The sequence below is a fragment of the Brassica napus genome, chromosome C9 (genome assembly GCF_020379485.1).
Source record: "Brassica napus cultivar Da-Ae chromosome C9, Da-Ae, whole genome shotgun sequence".
Taxonomy (NCBI): Eukaryota; Viridiplantae; Streptophyta; class Magnoliopsida; order Brassicales; family Brassicaceae; genus Brassica; species Brassica napus.
In genome coordinates, this window is record NC_063452.1 from 61,507,721 (window position 1) to 61,530,872 (window position 23,152).

The window sequence follows — 23,152 nt, forward strand, 5'->3', positions numbered from 1 at the left end:
AGAGAGTTTAATAAATATTAATAAAAATCTATAATGTGTTTAGAAATTTTAAAACAACACTAAAGCATTTACCGAAAAAATCAATATTTTCGTAGGGGTTACTTTGAGAAAAATTCAAAAATTCAAAAATATTGTTTTAATGCATAGTTGCATCATTCACTAACATATTATGAAGTTCAATGAGGTTTGGAACTTTTGTTGTCTCCTCCGTTTTTCTAGAAAAAACGATTTTATAGTTGTTAGTCCACCAATTTAGAGAATATTATGAAGTTTTACTGAATTAATTGACAAAAAAATTAAAACGATGTTCATGTACCATGAAAGAAAGTTTAATATACATTTATACAAATGTAGAATGTGTTTGAAAATTTTAAAACAACACTAAAGATCATAGGCTTCAGTATATGGAGTATTTACCGAAAAATTCAATATTTTCGTAGGAGTTAGTTAACACATAGATTTTGAAAAAAAATTCAAAAATATGAAAATATTGTTTTAATGCATAGTTATATATTTCACTAAGATGCGATGAAATTCAAAGAAGTTTGAAACTTTTGCTGTCTTCATTTCTCTAGAATAAAAAACCATTTTATAATGATTAATCCACTAATTTAGAGATAATTGAAGAAATTTCGATTGCTGGTTGCAACCGCCGCGATAACGAAGCGCTAAAGTCATATGATTAAAGATTTTTTAAAATAAACTTTTATCTTTTATATATCCTAAAACAAAACTTCTAAGGCAGAACCAAGAAATTAAAACTGATTTGGAAAAATAAAAAAAAGCTTATTTTTAGTTTGTTTTCTTGTCATCTTCTTGGTCAGTGATCTTCTTCGGATCCGCAGAATCATCCTCACCTCCAAAACCAAACTCGTTGACACGTGTTTTGTCCACAGGATAAACCCATCTCTGGTACAAGTATATCAAGAAAATTACATCTGCAACAAAACAAAGACAACACCAGATTTAGATCATTATCATTTTTTGTCACTTCCAAAACAATCTAAAGAGGCATGAATCAACAATCTCAGAGAAAGACCGATTCCTATTATTTACCATCTCGGAAGACAGAGAGACGGTGCAGCATTGGCATTTTGATGACAAAGGCAAAGAGATCGTCGATGATGGTGTTGAGGAACTTATAAGTCATCTGCCTCCATGGTAGATGCGCTACTGACTTTAGCTTATAGTTGATGAACAATTGAGGACACATCATTATAAAACCTGCAAATACAAAACAAAACAAAAAACACATTGATTCCCGCTCAAAGGAAATCATTCACACGACAGTTGTTTGAGCTGTGGTTTAAGAGAATTTTGGGAACTTTTTATACCAAACATGTAGACGCAGCTCGTTAGTGAAGATAGTATCCATGAGTACCAGCTCTTGTGGCGTTCGTAGGCTAGTGAATATATGGCGAATCCAGCGACAAGGAGGAGCAGCACATAGGATAAGAATTTAATGGCCATATCATCATACTCCTTGGTTTTGTTTCTCGCATAGGATTCACGATCGTGGAACCTCAATCTTGGAATCATTCCACTTCTATCAACCTAAAAATTTGAAATATTTGCCACAGTTTTATACAAATATCAAATTGGAAGCGTCACTTGCTGATTTTTCTAGTTAGATGTACCTACCTCTATGCGCATGGCTTTTCCTATTTTCCAGAACTCAATGCAGACGCCAACTCCAGAACTAGCCAGTATCATCCATGAAGTGTCGTTGTCAAGCAGGTAGAGGAAGATGATGAACTGACAGATGAAGTTCAGTACAACAGACTTTGCAGACAGTCCTTCCATAGATTTGTTCTTGTTCCAAAACTGGATATCTACAGGGAAAGCAACAGAGACATTAGATAAGCTATAATACCAATAAGCATTTTAGGAGAGTGACTGTTCTATTTGGCGTTTACCGTTTTTGAATGCAAGGAAGTCAAATACAGAATGCAGCATCGAAACACACATTGTGATGCCCAACAGATAAGGATTGCCTTCCAGAAACACCCTCTGCAAGTATATCACACTCAAATCTAAGTATATATAATAAGACATGAAGCTAGCTAACTGAGCATAAAGGAACAGAATCTACCTACCTTTAGTTCGTCAGATTCACCATCAAGCATGCTGCCGTAGCTACGATGAACCTGGAAAGACTGTTCAATCTGCTCAAATAGCTGCCACTTTGTCATGCTAATGGGGCTTACTTCAATGTTAAGTGGCAGCTCTGAGACTGTCTCGTTGATTGCAATCAGCTTGTCCCTTAGCAGCCAAAACTCGTTGAAGAAAACTATAGGGTAGTAGTTTACTGTAGTAGGTTCTACTTGTATGTCTGCCAATAAAGTTAAGGAATACAAAAAAAAAGAAAATGGCATGGAAGATGAAACAAGTGCATAGAGAGTTGTCTAAAAACTTAAAGTAATAATCTGCCAAAAGAAACGGAAGGATACAAGGAGCAATGTTTGGTGGTACACCGTGCTGTGGATAGCTGCAAGGAAATTGAAGACAATTAGCAAAAAGTCTTATGAAATTCATCGAAAGAAGTGAGCTCAAAGGAAAAGAAAGCATGCCATAAATCGATTATTCATCTACCAATAACCAGAAGGAACTACTTACCGAGTAAAGTCATCGACTAGGTTAATGGTGACATTAGGTTTCCAGTAAGATATCCATTCAACAGGGCCCTCATCCTTCACTTCGGAGTCATGCCCATCAACGCCCTGCGAAGTCTGCTTTGTGTTGTTAGTTCATAAGAATGTGTGCGCCATAACACAGGCTTCATTACAGGCCTAAACTATACATAATAACCATAAGCACACCTCAACTTGTGCATTGGATTCAGCAGAGTCTTTAGGATTTCCCAAAAGACTCTTCTTCTTATCTGCTTTTCGCTTTGGCAAGTAAGTCGCAACAGCTGAAAACAGTAAAAAAAAAACAGAGGTTGGTACTTGAATCTAACTACCAACTCTTTATTATTAAAAGAGGTCGTTGAGTCTTACGATGTGTCCTGCCAAAGCAATTAAGAGGCTGATACTCAGGATCGTTAGGATCAATAGGAAAACCAGATCGAGCAAAGAAGACATGAGCATAGAGACTCCCATTATTCTTCAGTGCCTGCAAACAACAAAACACCCTCAACACAACTGACACAACATATGAAGAAACACAAATATATCTATTACCTCGGATGGATAATACTTCATTGACAAGGTTCTAGTGCTCTCTGGCTTCCACACAGCGTAAGGTATGTTGGTCTCGTGCCAAACAAGCGCACCATCATTCCCAAAGTCACTGAATTTATCATTCTCCGATAGATAAAACCACATATCCTGTTGTCAAAAACAAACACTTTAGACCTAAGGCGAGCGAAATAGAGAAAGCAATCGACTTGAAGAGACCCAATTACCAAGGGCTCGCCTTTCTGAAAGAGATTGGACATGAGATGAGGCGGAGGCTTAGAAGGATCAACAGGTTTCTGTTTCGGCGAGAAGAACTTCGAAGCGAAGTAGCAGAAGACGGCGATTCTTATGATTCCCGTTATCGTCTGCCCGAACCCACCACCTGCTTGTCGTTGCTGCTGCGGCTGAGCATCACCGCCCGCCGCCGCTGTTTCACCTGCTGCCGGCGGAGCCATATTCGGGGAAGAGAAGAGATGCTTTTCCGAATCAAAGCTGTTAACTTTACTGACGAGATGTGTAAAGCAGAGGAGAGTCTAGAGAGAGATACCTAATAAGGACGTTATACGAAATAAATAGTTTATTTGCATAAAAGGACCTCAATAATTTATTTTATTCTTATTTTACCCCGTTAGTAGTCGAATTTTCATAATTTAACCTTACTCTGTTCAGCTATAATTTAACCTTGCTTGCTTTTATGAAACTGAGCGGAGACATAAGGAACTTGATAAAGACTGTTTCTTTTCTAGTGTCCCTATCCCTCTATCACATTTATTCTTTGCTTGTGTGTCGATTGTTAGAAATTTTTTGAAGTAAATTTTTTTTTTCTTTCTTTGCCTATCAAGTGTTTGTGGAAATGTCTGATCCAAATTCTGTAACGTGGATTTTCTTGATAAACGGCTGTTACTGGGATAGTTTTAGGACAGCTTTTTTCGGACTTGGTAGCTTAATGGTTCGTATCTATGCTGAAAGTTGTTATCCTAATGAAGCCATTGATGTTTTCCGTGAGATACAAGCAAGATGAATGAGGCCCAACGCTGTGACAGTCATGAATCTCCTTCCTGTGTGTTCGCAGTTATATTATCAGAGGCGGAGTTATTGATATCCACCTGAAGGGAACTCTACTAGACGTATATGCCAAATGTGGCAGCTTGAAGAACGCGTATTCTGTTTTCCACTCGGATGGTCATAGAGATCTGGATATGTTCACTGCTGTGGTAGCTGGGTGTGCTATGTACGGTATGGGTAAGGAAGCACTTATGATCTACTCTCTTATGATGGACTTGGGGATTAAGCCTGATCATGTTTTCATAGCTACTCTGTTGACTGCATGCTGTCACGCTTGGTTAATACAAGATGGATTGCAAATATTCGACTCAATAAGGACTGTTTACTGTAATGAAACCTACAATGGAACGTTACAGAGACAAATCTTGATTGAGATAATGTTACATGCACATGGCCTTTGGGGTAGTAGGTAGAGAGAACAAGCTTATGATTTTACTCATGTCGAATATTATGGTCTGCCACTGGAATTGGGAGATGTTAAAGGGAACAAAGTAAGCAGCTCTGGTTCTGTATACCCTGGTTTAGACCTCGGCGATGGGTGCAAGTAGAAACGTCTCTCTTTAATGGCTTTCTCTTCTTCTTCTTCTGTATCTGGGTCTGCTTTATCCCCTTCTATCAAGGACAGGTTAGAGAGCAATGAAGAAGGGGTGCCCACCGGACTTGCTAAAAGGTTGGTATTACCAGATTTAGATGATGGTGTCGTACCACTGGGCTTAAAGCTCAGAGGAGGTTTGACAATTTCAAGCTTTGGCCTCATCATACATTGCCTTCTCTCATGGAGTTTAGAAGTCGTCGGCTTCTTTTGTTGTGTGGCGGATTTAACCGCTGTTGCTTCTGGTACTGCTGCTGCAGCATTGTTCTCTGATGGACCTGTCAAGCGCTGCACGATTTCTCTGAAAGTGTTGGTGTCTGTGTGGACGAATGTTGTGACGGGCTTGCATGTTGCAACGTTTTGACTTCCTTGGTTATTCATATGTAAGTTTTTCTCTGACAGAACAGGCCTTGATTTACACCTGTTTCTTTTTTGGCCTCTGACCTGTAACATTTGTGCAGATGATTAGAAATATTCGAACGTGTAAGGTGAATTTGAAGAAACTGGACCTATCTAGAGAACCAATGAATTTCAAATATATGCGAGTGATTTCAGGAATGAGGATGATGTAAGGTAAACGTTTCTCAAAAGATCTTCTGAATCATCTTACAAAACAAGCAACTCAAAACAGAAATTAGCTACATATACAAAAGAAGAGGCAGTCGTGTACTCAAACCTTACCATTTTTTAAATAAAAACACTACATTCTTATTATATTTGAGATAAAAAAAAGTTGGCTTTTCCTGAATTTGCTTTGACTTGTTGTACACTCATAAATGTATATCGAAGTTTGGTGCTATTACTAATTGTAGGAATGCAAATGAACAGGGGCTGTCATGTCCTGAATCTGTCTTGTTTCATTATCTTTATGGTGGTTACTTGTTCATATGATGAGGGAACTGGTTATAGAAGTTTTATATACATTTATGATTTGATAGATGACCAAAGCTAATGCCTCATATCCCTTGTGTTCTGCTCTATGAAGGAATCACAATGATGAAAAATAGAAGAAGACCAAAGACATACCTGAAGAGCAAGCCGAGGCAGCTAGTGAAGGCGAATGCTGGTTTCAGAACCCAAAAGAAGATAAAAAGAAAAGACAACAAGAGATAGAGAGAGAAGTCAAAGAAGGTTAAAAGACTGTTGTTGGTCTAATGCTGGTCACAGCTCAGAACTTTGTTCATATACCAGAAAAAAAGGAGGAAAAAACAAGAAGAATGTGGAGGAAAAAGACTATTTTATCCTTTTATTTTTAACCGTTTTTGGGTTTGGTCAAACATCAGAATGCCAGATTGTGATGAGTTATTTCATGCTGTCGTGAAGGAATGGAGAAAGCAAGTTCAACAAGGAAGAAAAGTGCATGCCGTTTCGGTTAAGGAGTGTAGGGAGAGAGATAGAGAGACGTCATAGCAAACCTCTCCACCCAATTTATAAAACCAAACAACGGTTTCTATTTTTTTGTTATATTGTTTTTTTTTAATGGGCTGTCTCTGTTGAATGTGCTGAGATGTTTAACTGGACTCATAACAGTTTCCTAACTGACACTGTTCTTTGGTTGACTCCTTCCATGGCTATATAAGAACATTAATCACTGGCATGGTCTAATATAGAACCACACAAGCTGTTTTTTGTTTTACCAGCAATCGCTGACCTTAGTTGGTCATATGAATATTTGGAAATATATTAACCGATTCGGAATTTGACTTGATTACAATCATCATAACATGAACATCGCATATCCAGAAACCAACTAACAAAACCGGTTTGGTTATGGTTCAACTCAAAATGCAACCGGACACTGTTTTCACTATAGGGTTGTTTACACTGTATAGAAGAGACCAAAGCATTATTGCTCCCTATCTATCTTTATCTCAAGCCTCTGAATAGCCTCTTTAATTGTTTTTGTCTACTCTTATTCGACTATAATGCTTATCACTATGCATATAGATCACAAGGGAAATTATACCTCATGATGTAGATCCTACACTACAAATGTATTCATTTTTTGTCTGGTTACGCTAAGGTTGCTCTTTTGCCCTTTGCTTCTTTTGACTACAAGGAAGAAATTTTTTTGGTGTTGTTAGTAATCAATTCATGGGTCTGTATAAAAAGGGAAGAGGAACTAGGGTGGAGAGAGTAGATAAATACCGATTTTCTTGAATCCAGAAACTGGCTATAGATGTCATAAAGCTTTTGCTTCTCGGCTTCAGAAACCGATGGTTTAGTTTTGGAAGCGATCGACTTCAGAAGAGGATCAGTTATCATTGGAGTCGTTCCAGGCTCTGTTCTATCTTCTTTGCTCAGAAACTCGTGAACAGCTGCAAGTTGCGCATCTGAGAGAAGAGCTTGAAGATCAGCTCCACTAAAGCCTTCAGTTATCGCAGCTATAGGATCTAGGTTAACATCATCAGCCATCGGAAGCTGCATAAAAGTGCAAAGATTATTATTATTGTATCATTTTTCATTTGTATTATTTTTATAAATGCCTCAATTAATAGGGGATTCAAGTTTATGGTTGCTCAGAATACGTAACGTGAAGACTTGGGAGGTTTCAGGAAAAAAACAACTAGCAGAAATTATTCAAATGATAGAACTAACCTTTCTAGAGAGAACTGTGAGAATCTCTAATCGCTCTGGTGGGGATGGAAAGTCGCACATAAGAAGACGATCAAGCCGGCCAGGCCTCAGTAGGGCAGGATCAAGCAGATCTGGCCTACTGTTAAATGAGTAAACCAATATAAAAGTCATATATTCATCTTTTGTATGTAATGAAACCATAAAATGAGGACTGAGATAGGCTTCAAAATTAATGGCTATTATCATTACGGAATTACTCTCAAGTCTTAATCCACCCGTTTTCTGTAGATTGTATGAATGCATTGAACACTAAATATAGACGTATTCTGGTGTACATACCTTGTAGCAGCAAATACAAAGACCCCGGTTAGAACTTCAACTCCATCCAGCTCTGTCAAGAACTACGCAAAAGAAAAATATGACATGAGATGTTTGAACTTTTAGGGTTGGTTGAGTATGCACATACTTTTGAAGTAACTTACTTGATTAACAACTCGATCAGTAACCCCGGTGTTGTCATGTCCTCTCTTGGGAGCAATTGAATCGAATTCATCGAAAAAGAGTATGCATGGCGCTGCGGCTGCTGCCTTTGCAAATATATCACGGACCTGAGAGATGGATGTTTGTCGTTATTAGATATATGTGGAACTACTAGGATAACATTCAGGCTTTTTACCTAACTAGTACACAGTAAATACTAAGAAAAACAATTGCCAGGAGAATACAGCAGTAAAGATAAAGCAGGATGATCATCTCAAAAGCATCTTAAAGATGCATAACAAAGAGAGGTGTCATTCTTACAGATTGTTCGGAAGCACCAATGTATTTGTTTAAGAGCTCAGGCCCCTTCACTGAGATAAACCGTAGGGAACACGCTGCTGCAGCTGCACCTACTATGTGAGTCTTCCCACAACCAGGTGGGCCATACAAGAGAACATTTGATCTCAAACGCAGAGGAGACTTTGCAAAGATTTTCGGAAATCTGGATGGCAACTCAATCATCTGGACACGGCAAAGAGCAAATAAGTTGTATTTCTACAATCAGTTCTCAAAATAACTACTGATTATTGTAATTGTAATTGTTAACATAACTCGTAACAATACATTATACAGAACAGTATAATTATTTCCATCAGATTAATTCTCAGATAACTCAGTAAGAGAATATCCAACGATATACATAAACGCTAGCAGATAAAACCAAGTAGATGCAAGTTGACGATGCTTACAGTTAATAAAAGGATAACAATATCGGCCAAATTTCCTACCCACACTAGTTAAAAGTCTTAATGGGAACAAAAAATAAAATACGGCAATTGACATGCTTATATACCTCTTTGATAGCATTTTTGACATCAGTAACACCTCCAACATCTTCCCACCCCGAACGACCACCTTCAGAAGCAGATTTTGTGATGTCACGCATGGCAACAGGCACAAATTCATGCATAGCTAGCGTAAAATCTTCTTTGACCAGAGTATATTTTGATACATTGGATTCACAAGGTAGATGTCGGCCAATGGCAGCATGAACAGCTCTATCGACCAATATTTCCTGGGAAAAGAGAATCCAACAAAAGCGCAATGTCTATTAACGGACAGAACGACAATCAAAAGAAAAAGAAGTAAGCTTGAATCCAAAACATATACGACATGACAATCCCAGATAGTATTAGCTTTAAGGTCTGCAACATTTCTTTTAAATATCTTTACTTATAACGGCACAACATCATATCTTAAAAACATATGGAAATTATAAATACCAGGTCATACGCATCATATCCTTCACATTTTGCAGCTAACTCGAGCAATATATCTTCCGAACACTCTAAAAGGCGTTTTTGTATCTCATGCTTCAGTATAGCCCCGCGTTCAGAGGTAGCAGGAGCAGCCAGTTGCACATGGAAGTCAAATCTTCCTGAAAATATTACACGGATCATTTACGTGAAACAGGTAAAGATACTGGTGTATAACACGTTTGTACCTGATGAGCTCAATGTCTGTGGAATTTGTTCTAGAGACTGGACAGAAGCAACAAATGCAAGTGGACCAATTCCACAAGAGGTATTCCTGTACTCCTGTTGAGTGACCGAAAACAGAACTGAATAACTAAAAATGAGCAGAAATAGAATATATCAGCTAGGATTTAGTCGCTTAAGGCATATCTTGGAGAAGAGTGGATATAACACTTAAAACAGTGAAATATTAGACCTGATATTTTTCAACAGTTCATACCCCATAATCATCTATAACATCTGTTAGGAATTTTGTAAGCATCGTAATCGCATTCGAAGCTTGAGATCCTTCGTTATCTGAAGATGATGAGATAATGCTATCAAGATCATCCAAAATGATGACGGATGGTGCATGTTCCAAGCCTTCAGCTATTACACTAGAAAGGGTTTGACGGATGTGTTGAACCTTCTCCATGGCAAGTGCAGAACAGGATACCAGAATCCTGCACAAGGAAAATCAATACTTAGCCAAAACTGTTCCAGAATAAGTCTCTTGAAGACAAATGATATTGGTTGGAATAGATCAGTAGAGGTAAACGTTAACCATAACCACTCACACATGTGCCAACAAGTCTTTTTGTTCCTCAAGGTACTTTGCAGCAGCTCTTGCTAATATTGTCTTTCCTGAACCCTATCAACCAGAAGCTCACATTAGTAAACAACCAGGTCATTACCAGAAGAAAAAAAAAAAGAGAAATTAAGAAACGACTGAAGCCTGGGAAACAATGATTCAACGTTGTGAAAAGAAAAGAAAAGATCTGAAGCATTGATATAATAAACATCCTGATATTCATGACTGGCCAAAGTAATAGCTTTGGAGTGGGTAACGTACTAACGTTAATGGATATACAGAATCAATTGGCAACTAGATACAAGTAAATCCAGGGACCAAAAATGCACTAAATTAATTTTTGAGAGATCCCAAATGGAACAGCAAAAACGGGGACGGGAACTCACAGGAGGCCCATATATGAGAATATGTCCAGGTGAAGGAATACTGAATTTGCTAAACCACATTCCAGCTGTCGGAGACAGCAACACGGTCATCCCTGCACGAACAGATCTCATGAACATTATCCAGATGCAATAAAATATACAAGTTAAATTAAAGGTTGCAGAAATGGTAGATGATCAAGCAGTTTAAGTTGAGGCAAAAAACTGCTTCGTGGACATTTTATATGCAACTAGAATGTATCCAATAACAAAACTAACACAGAATGGAACCAAAATCTTAGCAAAGTTTATGTTATCAGAAAGCATGACACAAGGCCTATCTATAACTGATTGATTTAGTTTTTATCCGCAGAAACATATATATATAACATAGAGCGCCATCATGATATTATAATTAAAGTAAGAAGATGCTAAGAGAGAAAAAAATTACTCTTGATAACATCCGACACAACTGAGCCCATCCACGCTAAGGAAGATACATCCGGGGAAACACCTTTATTGTAGTGTCTTTCTTTAGCAGACGAGAAAAATATAGGTTCGCCAAGATTCATTTTCTCAAGCATTGGCTCAATATGAACCACATTGTCCTTCTTCTCACTTCTATCCAAGGTAAGCTCATACGCAATGAATTTATCACCAAGCGAAGACTCGTCAGAGACTGTCATTACGTACAAAATTTCTAAAGGAACAATTTTGTCCTTCTTCCTAATCTCCAGAAGATCAACAACAGAAGGCTGCCCGTCTCTTGACTTATAAGATTCGAGCCCTCCCACTTCAAAATGGAACAAAGTTTCCCTTCCTACAATCAACGAACTAACATCAACTCCTGTGACTGACGCAATAGCATCCCGCTGTGCCAATGACCACAGGCGAGTAAGGCATTCCAGTCCTTTCTTATTCTTAAGTTGATAAGCATTATCCTGTTCTCCTTCAATTTGTAAACCCTCAGATAAAAGAGCCGTAACAACCTTCTCGTGCACAGACCAGTCCACAACATCCACATTGGTGGTCAATCCAGAAGGTGGATGGCTGCTTCTTCTATTAGAATTTGGATTGCCAAGCATATCCGTACCTCTATCAAGCACGTTTTCCTTTTCAGAAATCTTAAAGATGCACGGAGAAAGTGAAAGAGCAGGAACTTCTTTGTTCACGTTGACATTGCATCCCCTTAAGTGAACCCCTACATACAAGTGATAACTCTTACTCAGACATTGATAATATTGTGGTAACAAAGCTCCATTAAGAAAGGAAACATGCGAAATGGCGCATTCAATAGCTTCCGGATTTAAAAAAAAATGCTTGAAAACTCTCAAACCTACATGTTTACTTCCTGACAGTTATAGGAATAAAATACAAAATCCTAGTGTTGCATTGTCTTTCCGTACATTTCAATGACCAAGCCGTTCAGGGAGACAAGCTAATTACACCACCATCAAAATTTTATACGTACATAAAACAAGCGCATCTGTTTGTTAAGAAAAATTACTCACATGAGTGAAGGCCTGCTCCTAGATAGAGACGAAGAGACTCCACCATCATTACATGTCCTTTGGCAGCTAAATCCGAAAATACAAGACGAAGAATTGCTCGACGGGGCTCTTTCTTCGAGCTGTGACTGTCATTCTCAACCACCTTTGAAGCATCGCTGTTTTTCTTATTTAAATCTTCGTCTTTCTTCACACTACCTTTCAAAGGTATTCTTGGGGATACCGAAATCATCTGAAGAGATTCTAGCGAGTATTTCTCGGCAGTTTCTGGATGAATATAGGCAACAGAAGTAAGGGCTACCCTTACATCAAATCCTTTGACATCAGCTTCATGAAACGCTGATCTAGTGGTATCTTGTACACGTAACATGATTTTCACATCTTTATTCAAAGCATCAGGACCCTTTTTCGCGTTGAGATTCCTTTCACGTCTCTTAGGAGCCACTGCCACTTCAGTTCCTGCCACAAGTTGTACTGATAACGAGCCAGCAGTCCAAAAAAATAAAAATTTCATTAGCAAAATTGTAATGATTGCAAGCATAGGAGATTAGTAATCATGATCTACCCCCATTTGGTATCACAAGGAAGATAAGTTGGGGAAAAAAAAAGTTAGGAAAGCATGGTAATAGACGACTAATATAAACAAAAACAAAAAAGGTGTTAAACGAAGATGGTCTTACCCACCCCTTTTGGTGGAAATGTTGAAACCACAGCAAATCTTATCACAGTTCGGTCATGCAACCACAAAGGGAACTTCATGGCCTCGTGAAGTATCCTCACCTGAAAAAAAAAAACGTGTTCCCAAAGTTACCTCAGCAGACCAATTAGCGTACTGGTTCTCCCATTGCCACAAACTAAAGGCACTACTGAATCGTGCACGAGTCATATGATTATACGAAAACATAAACTAGAGAAATTAAAAAAAAGAGAACGATGATAACCCTTCCCGTCAACTAGAAAGTCAACGCTTACTTGCAATAAGATCAAGAGCTAAAGACTATCCAATACCTGACTAAGTATAGCAGACTCGGCAAGCTCTGCATTGAGCTCGAGAACTTCCCAATCATCTTCAGTCTCTGGTTCAACTGTTACTAGAGTAGCCTTCGGCACATTAGAGAGAACTCGAACCTGAACCACTGTACCATCCGGCAACGAAATGCTTTCCGCAAACACTCTAGCAACCTTAACGGAATAATCGAAAATATGAAAAACGCAATGAGAAAAAGAAGAGTATTAGAGTTCCAAACGGGATCAAATCAAGAGAGAAACCTCGATCGCAGAAGAGGATGAGCTAGAGCCGGACCAAGCAACTGGCCAACGTCGGTCACCGGAGCGGAGCTCGACAGGGAGAAGCGGAGGGAGAAGAGAAGAGCTCGTGGACTGAAGCACGTGGAGTATCTGACGAGGTAGTGAGACGAAACAGTCCACGCCGGGGACGGTTCCCACCACCGCTTCCGTTTCCATCGCGCCGGAGATAATTAGTTTTTGCCGATTTTCAGATGTGTGTATTCCAAAGCTTATCTTCTTTGTTTGTGGGCCGAGCTAGTAACTTACCTTGTTTTGGGCTTCTCTTGTTTATATATGGGCTTTTTAATTTAATATTAGGCCTTGTAAATATTTTCAGGCTATATTTCAGCGTTGAACTAAATGACAATAAAATACAAAATTCAGGTAGAGAAATTAATGGTTCACGAAATATATAACGATAAAAAACGCATTAAATTGACAAATCCAAAAGATAAGACCACGTCCATCGATAGGAACTCATGATGGGGTTTTAGAATTATTTTAGTCATAAATTTTAAAAGTTTTTAAATTAAAAACCTCTCTAAAAATAATGGTTCCAATGGTACAACTTCAAATAAAATTTTAAAGAATATTATTCTTTGCCATTCTCATACAAACTTTTGTTCACCCTTCATGATCTTTGGATATCTATCCGTACGTGAATCCCTTATATCAACTCTTCCACCTGCAACAATGGAAACACCACAACTGCAAATCAAAATACTCTCATTTTTATATTCACCAATCAATGATAAAGAAATCAAGAGAAACAATGACCCATTTCCAGAAAAATCAAAATAGAAAGCGTTGATCCCTTCTTTCTCTAAGCCAAGTGACAAGTTAATCTGGGATCTGACCGGAGAATCTGTTGTTGTTGAGATGGAGGATGGTTAGATCCGAGAGAAGAGAGAGAGGTCTTTGACAATGGTGCCTTTGAGATTCGCTTGGTTTAGATCTATGGCAGTTACGGACGAGCCTGAACAGAACCAGGATCGGAATTAGGTTTCCGTAACTGCCACCGCCACAGACCCAAACTCCACCTTCGCCGATTCCTACTCCAATGCCGTAGTCACCGACGCATGTACCCAGCCTCTGCTTGATCCAGTTGACACGTATGGGTTCTTAGTGTCTCTTAAAACTCTCTTTACAGAACCGGTTTTAAATTTTAATTTCTTTTTGATTTATTTTTTTAGCTTTTTGGTTTAGAAACCCAAGTTAAAAACTCCTGATTGAGCTGCTCTAACTAACTTTAAAAAGGAAATACAAAGGGATAAGATTTGTTGAGAATACACATAATTAGAGACGAGACATTTGAAGTAGATTAATGGGGTAACAGTCGGATTTGGAGCCATTAAACGCTCTAAGAGCAATGATGAGGTTAAAAGCTTGTGTAGGATGAAAAGCATCCCAGAAAACATGTCGATCTCTGAATGCACATGGCACAGCTAGTGGCAAACACGTAATTTCTCCCCCGTTTCTCCCTACTCCACAACACCCTCTATCCGTCACTTCGAATCCTATAACATACACTCGACAGAATCAGACATTTGAACATACTGTTCGAACGGTGGTTAGATGAGGTACTTAACCGTAATCAATGGGGTTGGTGAGTATATCCACGGCGGCTCCATACGTATTGCCATAGACAAAGATGGCGTCACGGCCAGTTTTGTTGTCGGAGTTGAGACGATCCACCAGCGACTTGAGACGGTTGTTGAAAAGCTCAGCCATCTCATTGACCGACTCCACACATTCGCCCGGTGGAACCGCTCGAGCGGCTAGCTGGTCTGGTATACAACCCAATGGACCCACACCAGCTAACACGAATTTCCTAAACCCCTTGTCATATAGTTCCTACAAGTCACATTACATAAAACTCTCATCTTAGTTTAACATATTAGTGTTGATGTAACTCATAATATACTATTTGCAACGTTGTATAGAACATACAAGCAATTAAATTATATTTGTTTCTACATAAGTGTGGTGACTAATTAAGTAGTTTAAAACTTACAAGGAGATTAGATGTGAAGTTGGAGACGAGGAGGTCTGCGAAAGAAGTAGGGTTGTAGATGGAGCTGGTGAGGAAAAGCGATGGTTTCAAGTAATTGTTAATGTAGTCATTGTTCCCCAGTGAAACCACCACCAATGACTTTGCCATATACTCTGTTACTGATGACCCTATTCCCCTACTTATCTCCATTAATGTCTTGTCGAAGTTCTCCACTTGTCTTCTCATGCTGAATCTCTCTCCCTGCATGCATGCAACTCCCATTAATTTTGCTCATGAAAATTGATTTCAAAAACTTCATGCACCCAATCAAAAGTCAATATTAAATACTCTTCGTGAGAACCCATATGACGGCTGTTTTAGTTAAATGATTAATTTATGTTTTGTAAATCTATCATGTGTATTACTAGTATTGAAATAATCATAGGTTGGGTGAGGGTTTGATAAAACATACGTGGAAAACACATTAGACCGTTAGAGATCTTTCGATTCACTAACACTAAATAAACACATTATGTAGATGATTAAGAGAAGTGCATGCGTACGAGATGGCGACCGGTTTCTTCTAATATTCCTCCGGCAGCCGATGCGTAGTTCACTCCCCGAAGAACATCAACTCCTCCGTCCATCGTTTCCATAAACGCTGGTATATCCGGCAGCCCCAACAACTCTCCTGTATTCATTTAGTTTAAAAAAAAAAACTCATGTATTGTATTCAATCCCCCATTGTTATTATTTATTCTCGTTACAAAAATACTAATAATATATAAGACAAAGATATTCCAAATTTTTGTTCACCAGCAATGAACAAAACATTGAACAAAAAGAGTAATTCATGCCAAAAAGTTTTACATGCATTGATTGACTCCAAAACCACATGCATGTAGAGCGTCCAAGAGTAGTTCACATGTGCATAAGTGCATTCGTATGTATATGCAAAAGGTCACTTTAGCAGAATGGTTAAATGTACGCAGCAATTTGATTCATTTTCGAAAACAACAAAAACTATTTAATAGAACACATACGCATGTATATATATGTATAATGATGAACGTACGTACCGATGAAATCGACGATGGTTTTGCCGTTAGAGAATCGACCGGTGGGTTGACCGCCGTCAAAATCGATGCCATATGGGAGATAGTTGGACCTAGCGAGCGAATTCAAGCGGTTGTTGTTACCGTTGTCCACCAATGAGTCTCCGAACACAAACATCGCTGGAAACATTGCCTCCTCACTACAAAAGAAATTGTGTATTGTATCATTTAAATTGTATCAGTTAAATAAATGATCTCATTTTAAATCACTTATTCCTAAATGAGACAAATATTAATAATTTGAAATCAATTATAGGAATTGATGTTATTATTAACTAATGTTGCATCAGTTCAGTAAAATGATATATTTTTTCATTAATTTGTATCACTTTAAGAAAAATGATATTATTTTATAAATTTATATCACTTAAATAATTGATGTATGTATTAGTTTGGTTAACATCACTTATTAACATGATACATAATTGACATCAGTTAAAAATGATACTAGTTAAAATTATATAATTATATTTTCATCAATTTACTAAAATAATATTATTTACTTTAGGTTGCCTCTAAATATTTGAAAGTAGAAAATTAATTTGCATTAATAAAATAATTAATTAACAGATATATAACGTAATATTAACATGGAATTATGTGTAGCAAAGCAAATCTGTTGCAATCCCAAAAAAATAGGAACCACGAACACGTCCAGTTGAAACAACTGATCACTTGAACCAATCGTTAAAATTAGTTTTCTACAAATATTAACGATACGAGAAGTAGTTAATATCTTGTGGCTTTAATGAATGCATCTTATTTTCTTTTTTTGTCAAGATCCTCTCTCGTTAAGCCTTCGTCTTCCTCTTCAGTTCTTAAACTTGTTTATGAGTTTAAAATTTATTGTTCTAAGTTTTTTGATAAAAAACAAAATTTCAACAAGCATCAAACATTTATTTCTCATATGAGTCATGATGTTGATTTTGTTTCTTCTTGTGGAGGATATGACAAAGAGACCAAGGTTTGCTAATCAGACTAATACGCTGGAAAACTCTCAAAAGGTATTATTTCCCCCTTTTCCTCTTCTGCCAGTTCTCATGTTTTAGAAAATTACAAGTTTATAACACTTTTTGTTTATGAATTATATATCTTTCTTTGTTAGGAATTGGAGTCTTCGAATATTTTAGAAGTTGACTCAAAATCTGGGAAAAGAGTAGACGTCAGAGAATATCGCCGGGTGGAGAGTTATACGATGAATCTCGTTAACTCAGCTTCATGCCATCAACTGAGACGAAGAATGGAAATAGAGATCTAAAGATCTAGAAGAAGAAGAAGAAAAGAAGGCAAAAAAACAATGTTGAAGTTTCGTCTATGTAATTTTTTTTAATTTTTTTTTCTGGCTTATACGTTAGATTGTAATTTTTAATGGAAATAAAATTAAAAATTGATTAAATAAAATATTTTGTTTATTTATTTATATATTGAAACAAATTTATTTAATATTCCGAATTAATAATTATAAACTATAAAATTAAAAATTCTATTAAAATAGTATTAATTTAATTTTAAATTAAATATATAAATGATTGAATCAATTATTTTAATTGATGTTAGTATTAACATCAATTTTAAAAAAAATGATGTAAATGTTAAAATCACTTTTTTATAATTGATATAAATTGACATCAATTATCATAACTGACATGAATATTTGATATTTTTACATCAATTATTAATAAAATGATGTAAATTATTTGCATCACCACTTTCAAAGTCATTTATATAAGTGATGTAAAATTTGTTTGCATCATTTATAAGTAATGCAAAAATAGAAATTAAATGATGTTAAACCACTCTTTTTTTGTAGTGCCTCCAGCGAGTTTTCATCTTCGGCTGCGATGACTACTGCATGTACCACTACTACAAACAATGGAACAAATGCTAATGATTGTACAGTGAAAGACAACCTCATGTCTTTCAAATTTGAAATACTTTTTTCCAAGGAAAATTGAAGGCTCTCATGAGAGTGGTACATGCATGGCCGCGCTCGAGTTATAAATAAGTCATAAATTTGTATCAGTGAATTTAATGAGCTCTGTGATCCGTTGGCTTATTTGAAAACGGCACACCGGTTTTTGCTAAAAAAGGTTGCAACATTTAAAGAAAAGTCAACTAAACCCGTATATATTCAACACGTAGAGCTCGACGTCAGTCATACATAGCTCAACCTGTGGACATGCGCTACAAAAACTAGCTTCATATAACTTCAAAACAAAAATAATTATAACCATAAACATTTAATGAAAAGCACAAAAATGTATAGGAAGCAAGCGTTGGAATCCCACATTGAAAACTAGAACTTGATTTGTTCTTGATGGTCTTCAACTCTTTGACTTCTGTGGTCATATCATAAGATCAATTTGTTGACTTATTGCTGATGGGTTCGACCAATTCGGCCTAGTCTGGCGGGTTAGGCCCATATGAGTTTTTATATCAACAGGCCCATAGAACTTGTCAAAAATTAAAGTTTTGAGAAAATTACGAGATATTCTATAAGTATGAGGGTAAGTACGCAATATACAAAAACCTAAAAGTGCGGGTTAAGACACGGTCTAATGATCGAACCAGAGATCATTTACATTTGTCCTAAATCGACCAGCAATCAAGCAACGGACGAGAAACGAAAATAGTACTCAGGAGAGGGGAGTAAGAGAGACGGTGCAAAAGTCTCAAACAAGTCTGCCATTTTCACATTCCGGCAATCTCCACAAGCGTTTGCTCTATTTCAATTTCAATCGGTTAAAAGTCTATTCTTTTTTGTTTGTCTGTGTTCATTCCAGAGCTTCATTGCCTTTGTGTGTTTGTTTGTTCTGTAAATTTTAGAAGAATAAGTTTCAGTTCTGTCTGCTGGAACGGCGAATTTTTAAGGGGTTTGTGAATTTGGAGTGATGAGTGGTGTGAATTTGGAGTGATTCAGTTTCTTCCTACCCTAAATCTACTCATCATCCTGTTACTCTCCACCACCTGCTCAGGTTCATCAGCATCGCCAAGTTTGAGAAATCAGCAGGTGACTTTAGTGGAAAAGGTTAACACTGGAAGCTATATAGGGATACAAAAATTGATAGGGAGAGTGAGAACTATAATGACACAAAGGCTGAGACTAAGGATGGGAATGCTCACTTGGCTTGGAAAGAGTAGAAGGATTAACATAGAGGGAAGAGAGGTGAAGGTTTCAAACGCAAATGTGGATCTGTGTGTTGCATCCCGTGATAAGGATAGAAATGACTGCAGAGGATCAATGTTTGCTTATAGTGTCATGAGCGAACCAAAAGAGACTGGAAGAGAAGAAAAATAAACCGATAGGTGGGAAACGAGAGAGAGGGTGGAGCAGAACGATGGAGAAAGAAATAAGGAGAAGAAAAAAGATCATATTAAAAAGAGAGCCAGAGACTGGTGCTGAAGAGGTCTCACAGAACGAGAAAGAGCTCGGGTGAAGCATCTGCCAAACCTGCACAAGAGGAATATGTGGTACCAGAGCAGAAGAAGCAGAACGTACCAGAGGGGGTGGGAAGAAGATGAAAGATAATCAAAGGACAAAAGGAGAGAGAGAGAGGTAATGATTCAGAAGTGGAAAGAGCCGCAAAAGCGAAGCAGAATCAATGAAAAAGAATCTGAAGATGGTGTTTGGAAGGTGAAGGAGCTGCAGAGAGGAAAAAAGATGCCTCCAGTTATGGAGTGCAGCAACGGAAGAGAATGCTGAGACCGAGAGACAGCCAACAAACCACGACCGTGTCCGTTCACGGAGTCAGGACAACTACGAAGGTTGCGTGCGTCTCTTTGTCTTACGCATTTATATTAGCCTCTGTCTAATTAGTATTAGCCTCTCATATCTTAGCTTAATCCTATACATTTTTTTTACCTTTTGGAGAGAGTAGAGACGCCAGGATTGGTTGAAATTTGAACATATTTAGTAAAATCTGCAGGCGATATTTTGATTATTGTTGAGAATATCTCATTACCATTATTGTTTTCTTTTCTTTTAAAAAGCCTGTAAAGAAAATTTTGCACCTTGTAAACCTAAATTTGCCGTCTCTTTCGATATTCTTCCCTGCCGCCTCCCTTACTTTCTGTGTTAAGAAGATTAATTCTCCTTCGTTTCTTTTACCATGTAAGTTAGTTAATAGTCTAAGTCCTTAAACTTTTGCCAGTCACTAATCTGGTTTCTAATGCATCATCCATGTTTGATTGTGTGTGTGTTTTCTTTGCAGGGTACAAGGTAATCATTCGTTACTATGTCTTCGAGAAAGGATCGATTTGCACTACTTGGTGAACAATAGTGAAAGAAAAATAATCGGTTAAATTGGCAATTGATTTATGTGTATTGATGGTCATCTGCGACACACTTGTACTTGATAATTAATCTATGAGGTTTCCTTCTTAGGCTTGTCTTTAGGTTGCAGAGTAACGGTAGAATGTTAAAATATAAAATGATTGGACCAAAAAGTCGGTTTCAAACTTTCAATCCTCAATGCTACTTCATTTGGGTTGCTTAAAGTTGCTTATATCTCTGCATTGTTTTTTTTAAGATTAGTATAAGGTTGAGCTCACATGTTTCAAGTTTCTGCTGCTTTTATCAACTTTTATATGGAACATAGTTTTGGTCAGAGCGTCAGCTTGTTGAATTTTTGTTTTACTGAGTGATCCAGGCGAATCAGAGGTTCCGGTTGTTGTTTACAACGTTGGGGAATGTATGCAAGAACTGATTAAGTTGTGGAAGGAATATGAATCTTCTAAGCCTGACAAAAGTGGTGATTTCGCAAGTAATGGCCCCATTCTTGAAGTTCGGATTCCAGCTGAGCATGTTACTGCTACTAACCGCCGAGTAAGACGAAGATACATCCAAAGACTTTCTCATAATCTTTTTTTATTGTATATTGAGACCTTTGGCTTATGTTTATGCAGGTAAGAGGTGGCCAGCTATGGGGAACAGATATATACACAGATGATTCCGATCTTGTTGCTGGTACGTGTCCTAAAGAATCTTTGCATTTCATGCCTTGGCTTTGAACTAACATAACACTGATTCTGGTATGTCTTCTAGTTCTCATGCATACAGGTTATTGTCGTCCTACAGCTTCCCCTCCTCCTCCGACATTGCAAGAGTTGCGTGCTACCATTAGAGTCTTGCCGTCACAAGATTGTAAGTTAGGTTTTTATCTTTGTGCTTTTATTGACTTTTCCATGTTCATACTAACTTTTTATATTCGATATATATATATATGTTAAGACTATACCTCCAAGCTAAGGATCAATGTCCGCTCTCGATCATGGGGAGCTGGAATCGGATGCAGTTACAAAGTTGAGCGGTGCTATATACTTAAGGTTATTAATTTGACATCTCTTTGTTATCTGTCCTCCTTGTTTCCTTGGCAGGATGTTCATAATATCCAGTTTAAAAAGTGGATTCGTGTTCAAGTCCTTACTGGTGTTTTTATTTCAGAAAGGAGGTGGAACTATAGAACTGGAACCCTCTCTTACACACTCCTCAGAGCCAACACTTGCACCAATGGCTGTTGATAAGTCTATGACCACCAGAGCTGCAGCTTCGGTACTTTAAAATCTCTGATTCTCTATCCCTCACTTCACTTTCATTTCAAAATTTGATTAGACATGTTTCTGTACTGATGACTTGTTTACCGTTCTGTAGAATGCTCAGCGGCAACAAAGGCTTGTTCGAGAAGTAACAATACAATACAACCTCTGCAATGAACCTTGGTAAACTCTCTGAAAACTTCCGCACAATGCTTTAGATAATCTTTACCTCCTAAGATCACTTTTTACCCACGCATTGATTTACTTTTCTTTTTTGTTTCTTGCAGGATCAAATATAGCATAAGCGTTGTGGCCGATAAGGGTCTGAAAAAGCCTCTTTTCACCTCTGCTCGCTTGAAGAAAGGAGAAGTTTTGTACCTTGAAACACATTCATCCAGGTATTTAAACACATGTTTATATCAAACATTAATGAGATATTATTACATGCTAAATCAAACTCTTTTGTATGGCAAATAGGTATGAGCTCTGTTTCGCTGGAGAGAAGACTATGAAAGCATTCCAAGCCTCCCAACAACAACAACAACACTCATCATCCGAAGAAGCTAAGGAGATGGATAACAATAACAACTCTGTCATGTTTTCCTTAAACGTTTTCCGTTGGTTACGATGGAGGAAACCCGATATCCCTCATGTGACAACAGACGGTGAAAAAACAGATACAGATTCAGACAACAGTGTAATTGATGTTTTCCGTTGGTCACGATGTAAGAAACCTCTCCCTCAGAAGCTTATGCGGGATATCGGGTTTCCACTCCCACCAGATCACGTCGAGGTTAACATTAATTTAGTAAAATTCTTGTATTTTTTTGTTAATTATAAAAGTGATGATGATGATGTTTGTGGAATTGAGAAACAGGTGTTGGAGGAGAATCTGGATTGGGAAGATGTACAATGGTCACAGACTGGTGTTTGGATTGCTGGGAAAGAGTACACACTTGCTCGTGTTCATTTCTTGGCTCCCAGCTGAAGAGAAAATAAAAAGCTTTTCATGTCTTTATCTGATCTATTGTTAGAGATTATAGTTTATTTTGAGTCTCTTCTTGTGTTCTTGTTCTTTTCTTTTGTAAACTTTATTCAAATTAAATAATTTAATTGCTAATTAGTAAAAGATTATAGATAATCAATCCCCTTTGGATTTTTCTTTCTTCTTCCCAATTTTATTTGTCATTGTGATTAATTCATTGGCGAATCATGAGTAATAAGTTTAAGAGGTTCTGTTAATATTTAGTCTGAGATAATGAAGATTAACCACTTGATTAATCATCTCAAGTCGACAATTTTTTTTTTTTGGAGATATTGAAGATTAGCCACTTGGTTAATCATCTCAAGTAG

General features: G+C 37.4%; 5 protein-coding genes and 2 long non-coding RNA genes across 14 annotated transcripts; 3 read left to right on the plus strand and 4 right to left on the minus strand.

Moving 5' to 3' along the window:
- Nucleotides 1-679: 679 nt before the first annotated feature.
- LOC106406876 (cleft lip and palate transmembrane protein 1 homolog) lies at nt 680-3,709 on the minus strand. 2 transcript variants are annotated; one of them, XM_013847619.3, is made up of 12 exons: nt 3,407-3,709; nt 3,183-3,329; nt 3,000-3,114; nt 2,820-2,914; nt 2,617-2,720; nt 2,451-2,488; nt 2,097-2,332; nt 1,917-2,010; nt 1,642-1,832; nt 1,335-1,554; nt 1,057-1,224; nt 680-938 (listed from the first exon to the last, which is right to left on the minus strand). In XM_013847619.3, the coding sequence occupies exons 1-12, from the start codon at nt 3,632-3,634 to the stop codon at nt 793-795; spliced, it is 1,782 nt and encodes a 593-aa protein (XP_013703073.1). In that variant the 5' UTR covers nt 3,635-3,709; the 3' UTR covers nt 680-792. The 2 variants fall into 2 exon arrangements, with proteins under 2 accessions (XP_013703073.1, XP_013703072.1); XM_013847618.3 differs by having other exon boundaries at nt 2,617-2,729; nt 3,407-3,708.
- A 794-nt stretch (nt 3,710-4,503) lies between these two features.
- LOC106406193 (VQ motif-containing protein 31-like) lies at nt 4,504-6,002 on the minus strand. Of its 2 annotated transcripts, none has more exons than XM_013846815.3 (2): nt 5,863-6,002; nt 4,504-5,280 (listed from the first exon to the last, which is right to left on the minus strand). In XM_013846815.3, the coding sequence occupies exon 2, from the start codon at nt 5,215-5,217 to the stop codon at nt 4,693-4,695; it is 525 nt and encodes a 174-aa protein (XP_013702269.1). In that variant the 5' UTR covers nt 5,218-5,280; nt 5,863-6,002; the 3' UTR covers nt 4,504-4,692. The 2 variants fall into 2 exon arrangements, with proteins under 2 accessions (XP_013702269.1, XP_022566129.1); XM_022710408.2 differs by lacking the exon at nt 5,863-6,002 and adding an exon at nt 5,346-5,458.
- Nucleotides 4,979-6,395, plus strand: LOC106406194. Its single transcript, XR_001281513.3, has 3 exons — nt 4,979-5,219; nt 5,298-5,409; nt 5,822-6,395. It is a non-coding gene; the product is annotated as an uncharacterized LOC106406194 (long non-coding RNA).
- Nucleotides 6,396-6,496: 101 nt separating this feature from the next.
- LOC106406192 (peroxisome biogenesis protein 1) lies at nt 6,497-13,395 on the minus strand. 2 transcript variants are annotated; one of them, XM_013846812.3, is made up of 17 exons: nt 13,139-13,395; nt 12,878-13,051; nt 12,550-12,649; nt 11,873-12,343; nt 10,813-11,562; nt 10,386-10,477; nt 9,986-10,059; nt 9,649-9,871; nt 9,398-9,491; nt 9,177-9,331; nt 8,747-8,968; nt 8,215-8,415; nt 7,896-8,021; nt 7,753-7,814; nt 7,435-7,552; nt 6,985-7,257; nt 6,497-6,888 (listed from the first exon to the last, which is right to left on the minus strand). In XM_013846812.3, the coding sequence occupies exons 1-17, from the start codon at nt 13,331-13,333 to the stop codon at nt 6,850-6,852; spliced, it is 3,369 nt and encodes a 1,122-aa protein (XP_013702266.1). In that variant the 5' UTR covers nt 13,334-13,395; the 3' UTR covers nt 6,497-6,849. The 2 variants fall into 2 exon arrangements, with proteins under 2 accessions (XP_013702266.1, XP_013702267.1); XM_013846813.3 differs by lacking the exon at nt 13,139-13,395 and having other exon boundaries at nt 12,554-12,649; nt 12,878-13,012.
- Nucleotides 13,396-14,371: 976 nt separating this feature from the next.
- On the minus strand, nt 14,372-18,348 carry LOC106404917 (GDSL esterase/lipase At5g08460). The gene is made up of 6 exons (XM_048767156.1): nt 18,078-18,348; nt 16,229-16,400; nt 15,713-15,840; nt 15,171-15,410; nt 14,746-15,010; nt 14,372-14,673 (listed from the first exon to the last, which is right to left on the minus strand). The coding sequence occupies exons 1-6, from the start codon at nt 18,240-18,242 to the stop codon at nt 14,453-14,455; spliced, it is 1,191 nt and encodes a 396-aa protein (XP_048623113.1). The 5' UTR covers nt 18,243-18,348; the 3' UTR covers nt 14,372-14,452.
- On the plus strand, nt 16,441-17,660 carry LOC106404918. The gene is made up of 2 exons (XR_001281187.3): nt 16,441-17,268; nt 17,370-17,660. It is a non-coding gene; the product is annotated as an uncharacterized LOC106404918 (long non-coding RNA).
- A 478-nt stretch (nt 18,349-18,826) lies between the features above and the next one.
- Nucleotides 18,827-22,944, plus strand: LOC106406843. 5 transcript variants are annotated; one of them, XM_048767153.1, is made up of 12 exons: nt 18,828-19,735; nt 19,977-20,375; nt 20,476-20,483; nt 20,914-21,089; nt 21,170-21,230; nt 21,309-21,407; nt 21,495-21,589; nt 21,708-21,815; nt 21,915-21,982; nt 22,087-22,197; nt 22,277-22,592; nt 22,677-22,944. In XM_048767153.1, coding segments are annotated over exons 2-12 (1,155 nt in total). In that variant the 5' UTR covers nt 18,828-19,735; nt 19,977-20,373; the 3' UTR covers nt 22,788-22,944. The 5 variants fall into 5 exon arrangements, with proteins under 5 accessions (XP_048623108.1, XP_048623110.1, XP_048623112.1 ...); XM_048767155.1 differs by having other exon boundaries at nt 19,977-20,029; XM_048767152.1 differs by having other exon boundaries at nt 18,831-19,005; nt 19,240-20,034.
- The last annotated feature ends 208 nt before the right edge of the window (nt 22,945-23,152 follow it).

Bases quoted from the DNA above. Each gene is read 5' to 3' on its own strand.
- LOC106406193 (XM_013846815.3), bottom strand. From the start codon at position 5,217: ATGAATAACCAAGGAAGTCAAAACGTTGCAACATGCAAGCCCGTCACA.
- LOC106406192 (XM_013846812.3), bottom strand. From the start codon at position 13,333: ATGGAAACGGAAGCGGTGGTGGGAACCGTCCCCGGCGTGGACTGTTTC. The intron at 10,060-10,385 runs GTGAGTTCCCGT...TCTGGTTGATAG, and splicing joins TTCTCATATATGGGCCTCCT to GGTTCAGGAAAGACAATATT. The intron at 7,258-7,434 runs GTTAGTTCTATC...ACTTTTATGCAG, and splicing joins TCACAGTTCTCTCTAGAAAG to CTTCCGATGGCTGATGATGT.
- LOC106404917 (XM_048767156.1), bottom strand. From the start codon at position 18,242: ATGTACCACTCTCATGAGAGCCTTCAATTTTCCTTGGAAAAAAGTATT. The intron at 15,411-15,712 runs GTACGCATGCAC...GCATGCATGCAG, and splicing joins AAGAAACCGGTCGCCATCTC to GGAGAGAGATTCAGCATGAG. The intron at 15,011-15,170 runs GTAAGTTTTAAA...TGTGACTTGTAG, and splicing joins ACTTCACATCTAATCTCCTT to GAACTATATGACAAGGGGTT.
- LOC106406876 (XM_013847618.3), bottom strand. From the start codon at position 3,634: ATGGCTCCGCCGGCAGCAGGTGAAACAGCGGCGGCGGGCGGTGATGCT. The intron at 3,330-3,406 runs GTAATTGGGTCT...TTTTGACAACAG, and splicing joins TTCAGAAAGGCGAGCCCTTG to GATATGTGGTTTTATCTATC. The intron at 1,225-1,334 runs GTATAAAAAGTT...TTGTATTTGCAG, and splicing joins GAGCTGCGTCTACATGTTTG to GTTTTATAATGATGTGTCCT.
- LOC106406843 (XM_048767151.1), top strand. From the start codon at position 19,961: ATGCTGAGACCGAGAGACAGCCAACAAACCACGACCGTGTCCGTTCAC. The intron at 21,590-21,707 runs GTTATTAATTTG...TTTTTATTTCAG, and splicing joins AGCGGTGCTATATACTTAAG to AAAGGAGGTGGAACTATAGA. The intron at 21,816-21,914 runs GTACTTTAAAAT...ACCGTTCTGTAG, and splicing joins CCACCAGAGCTGCAGCTTCG to AATGCTCAGCGGCAACAAAG.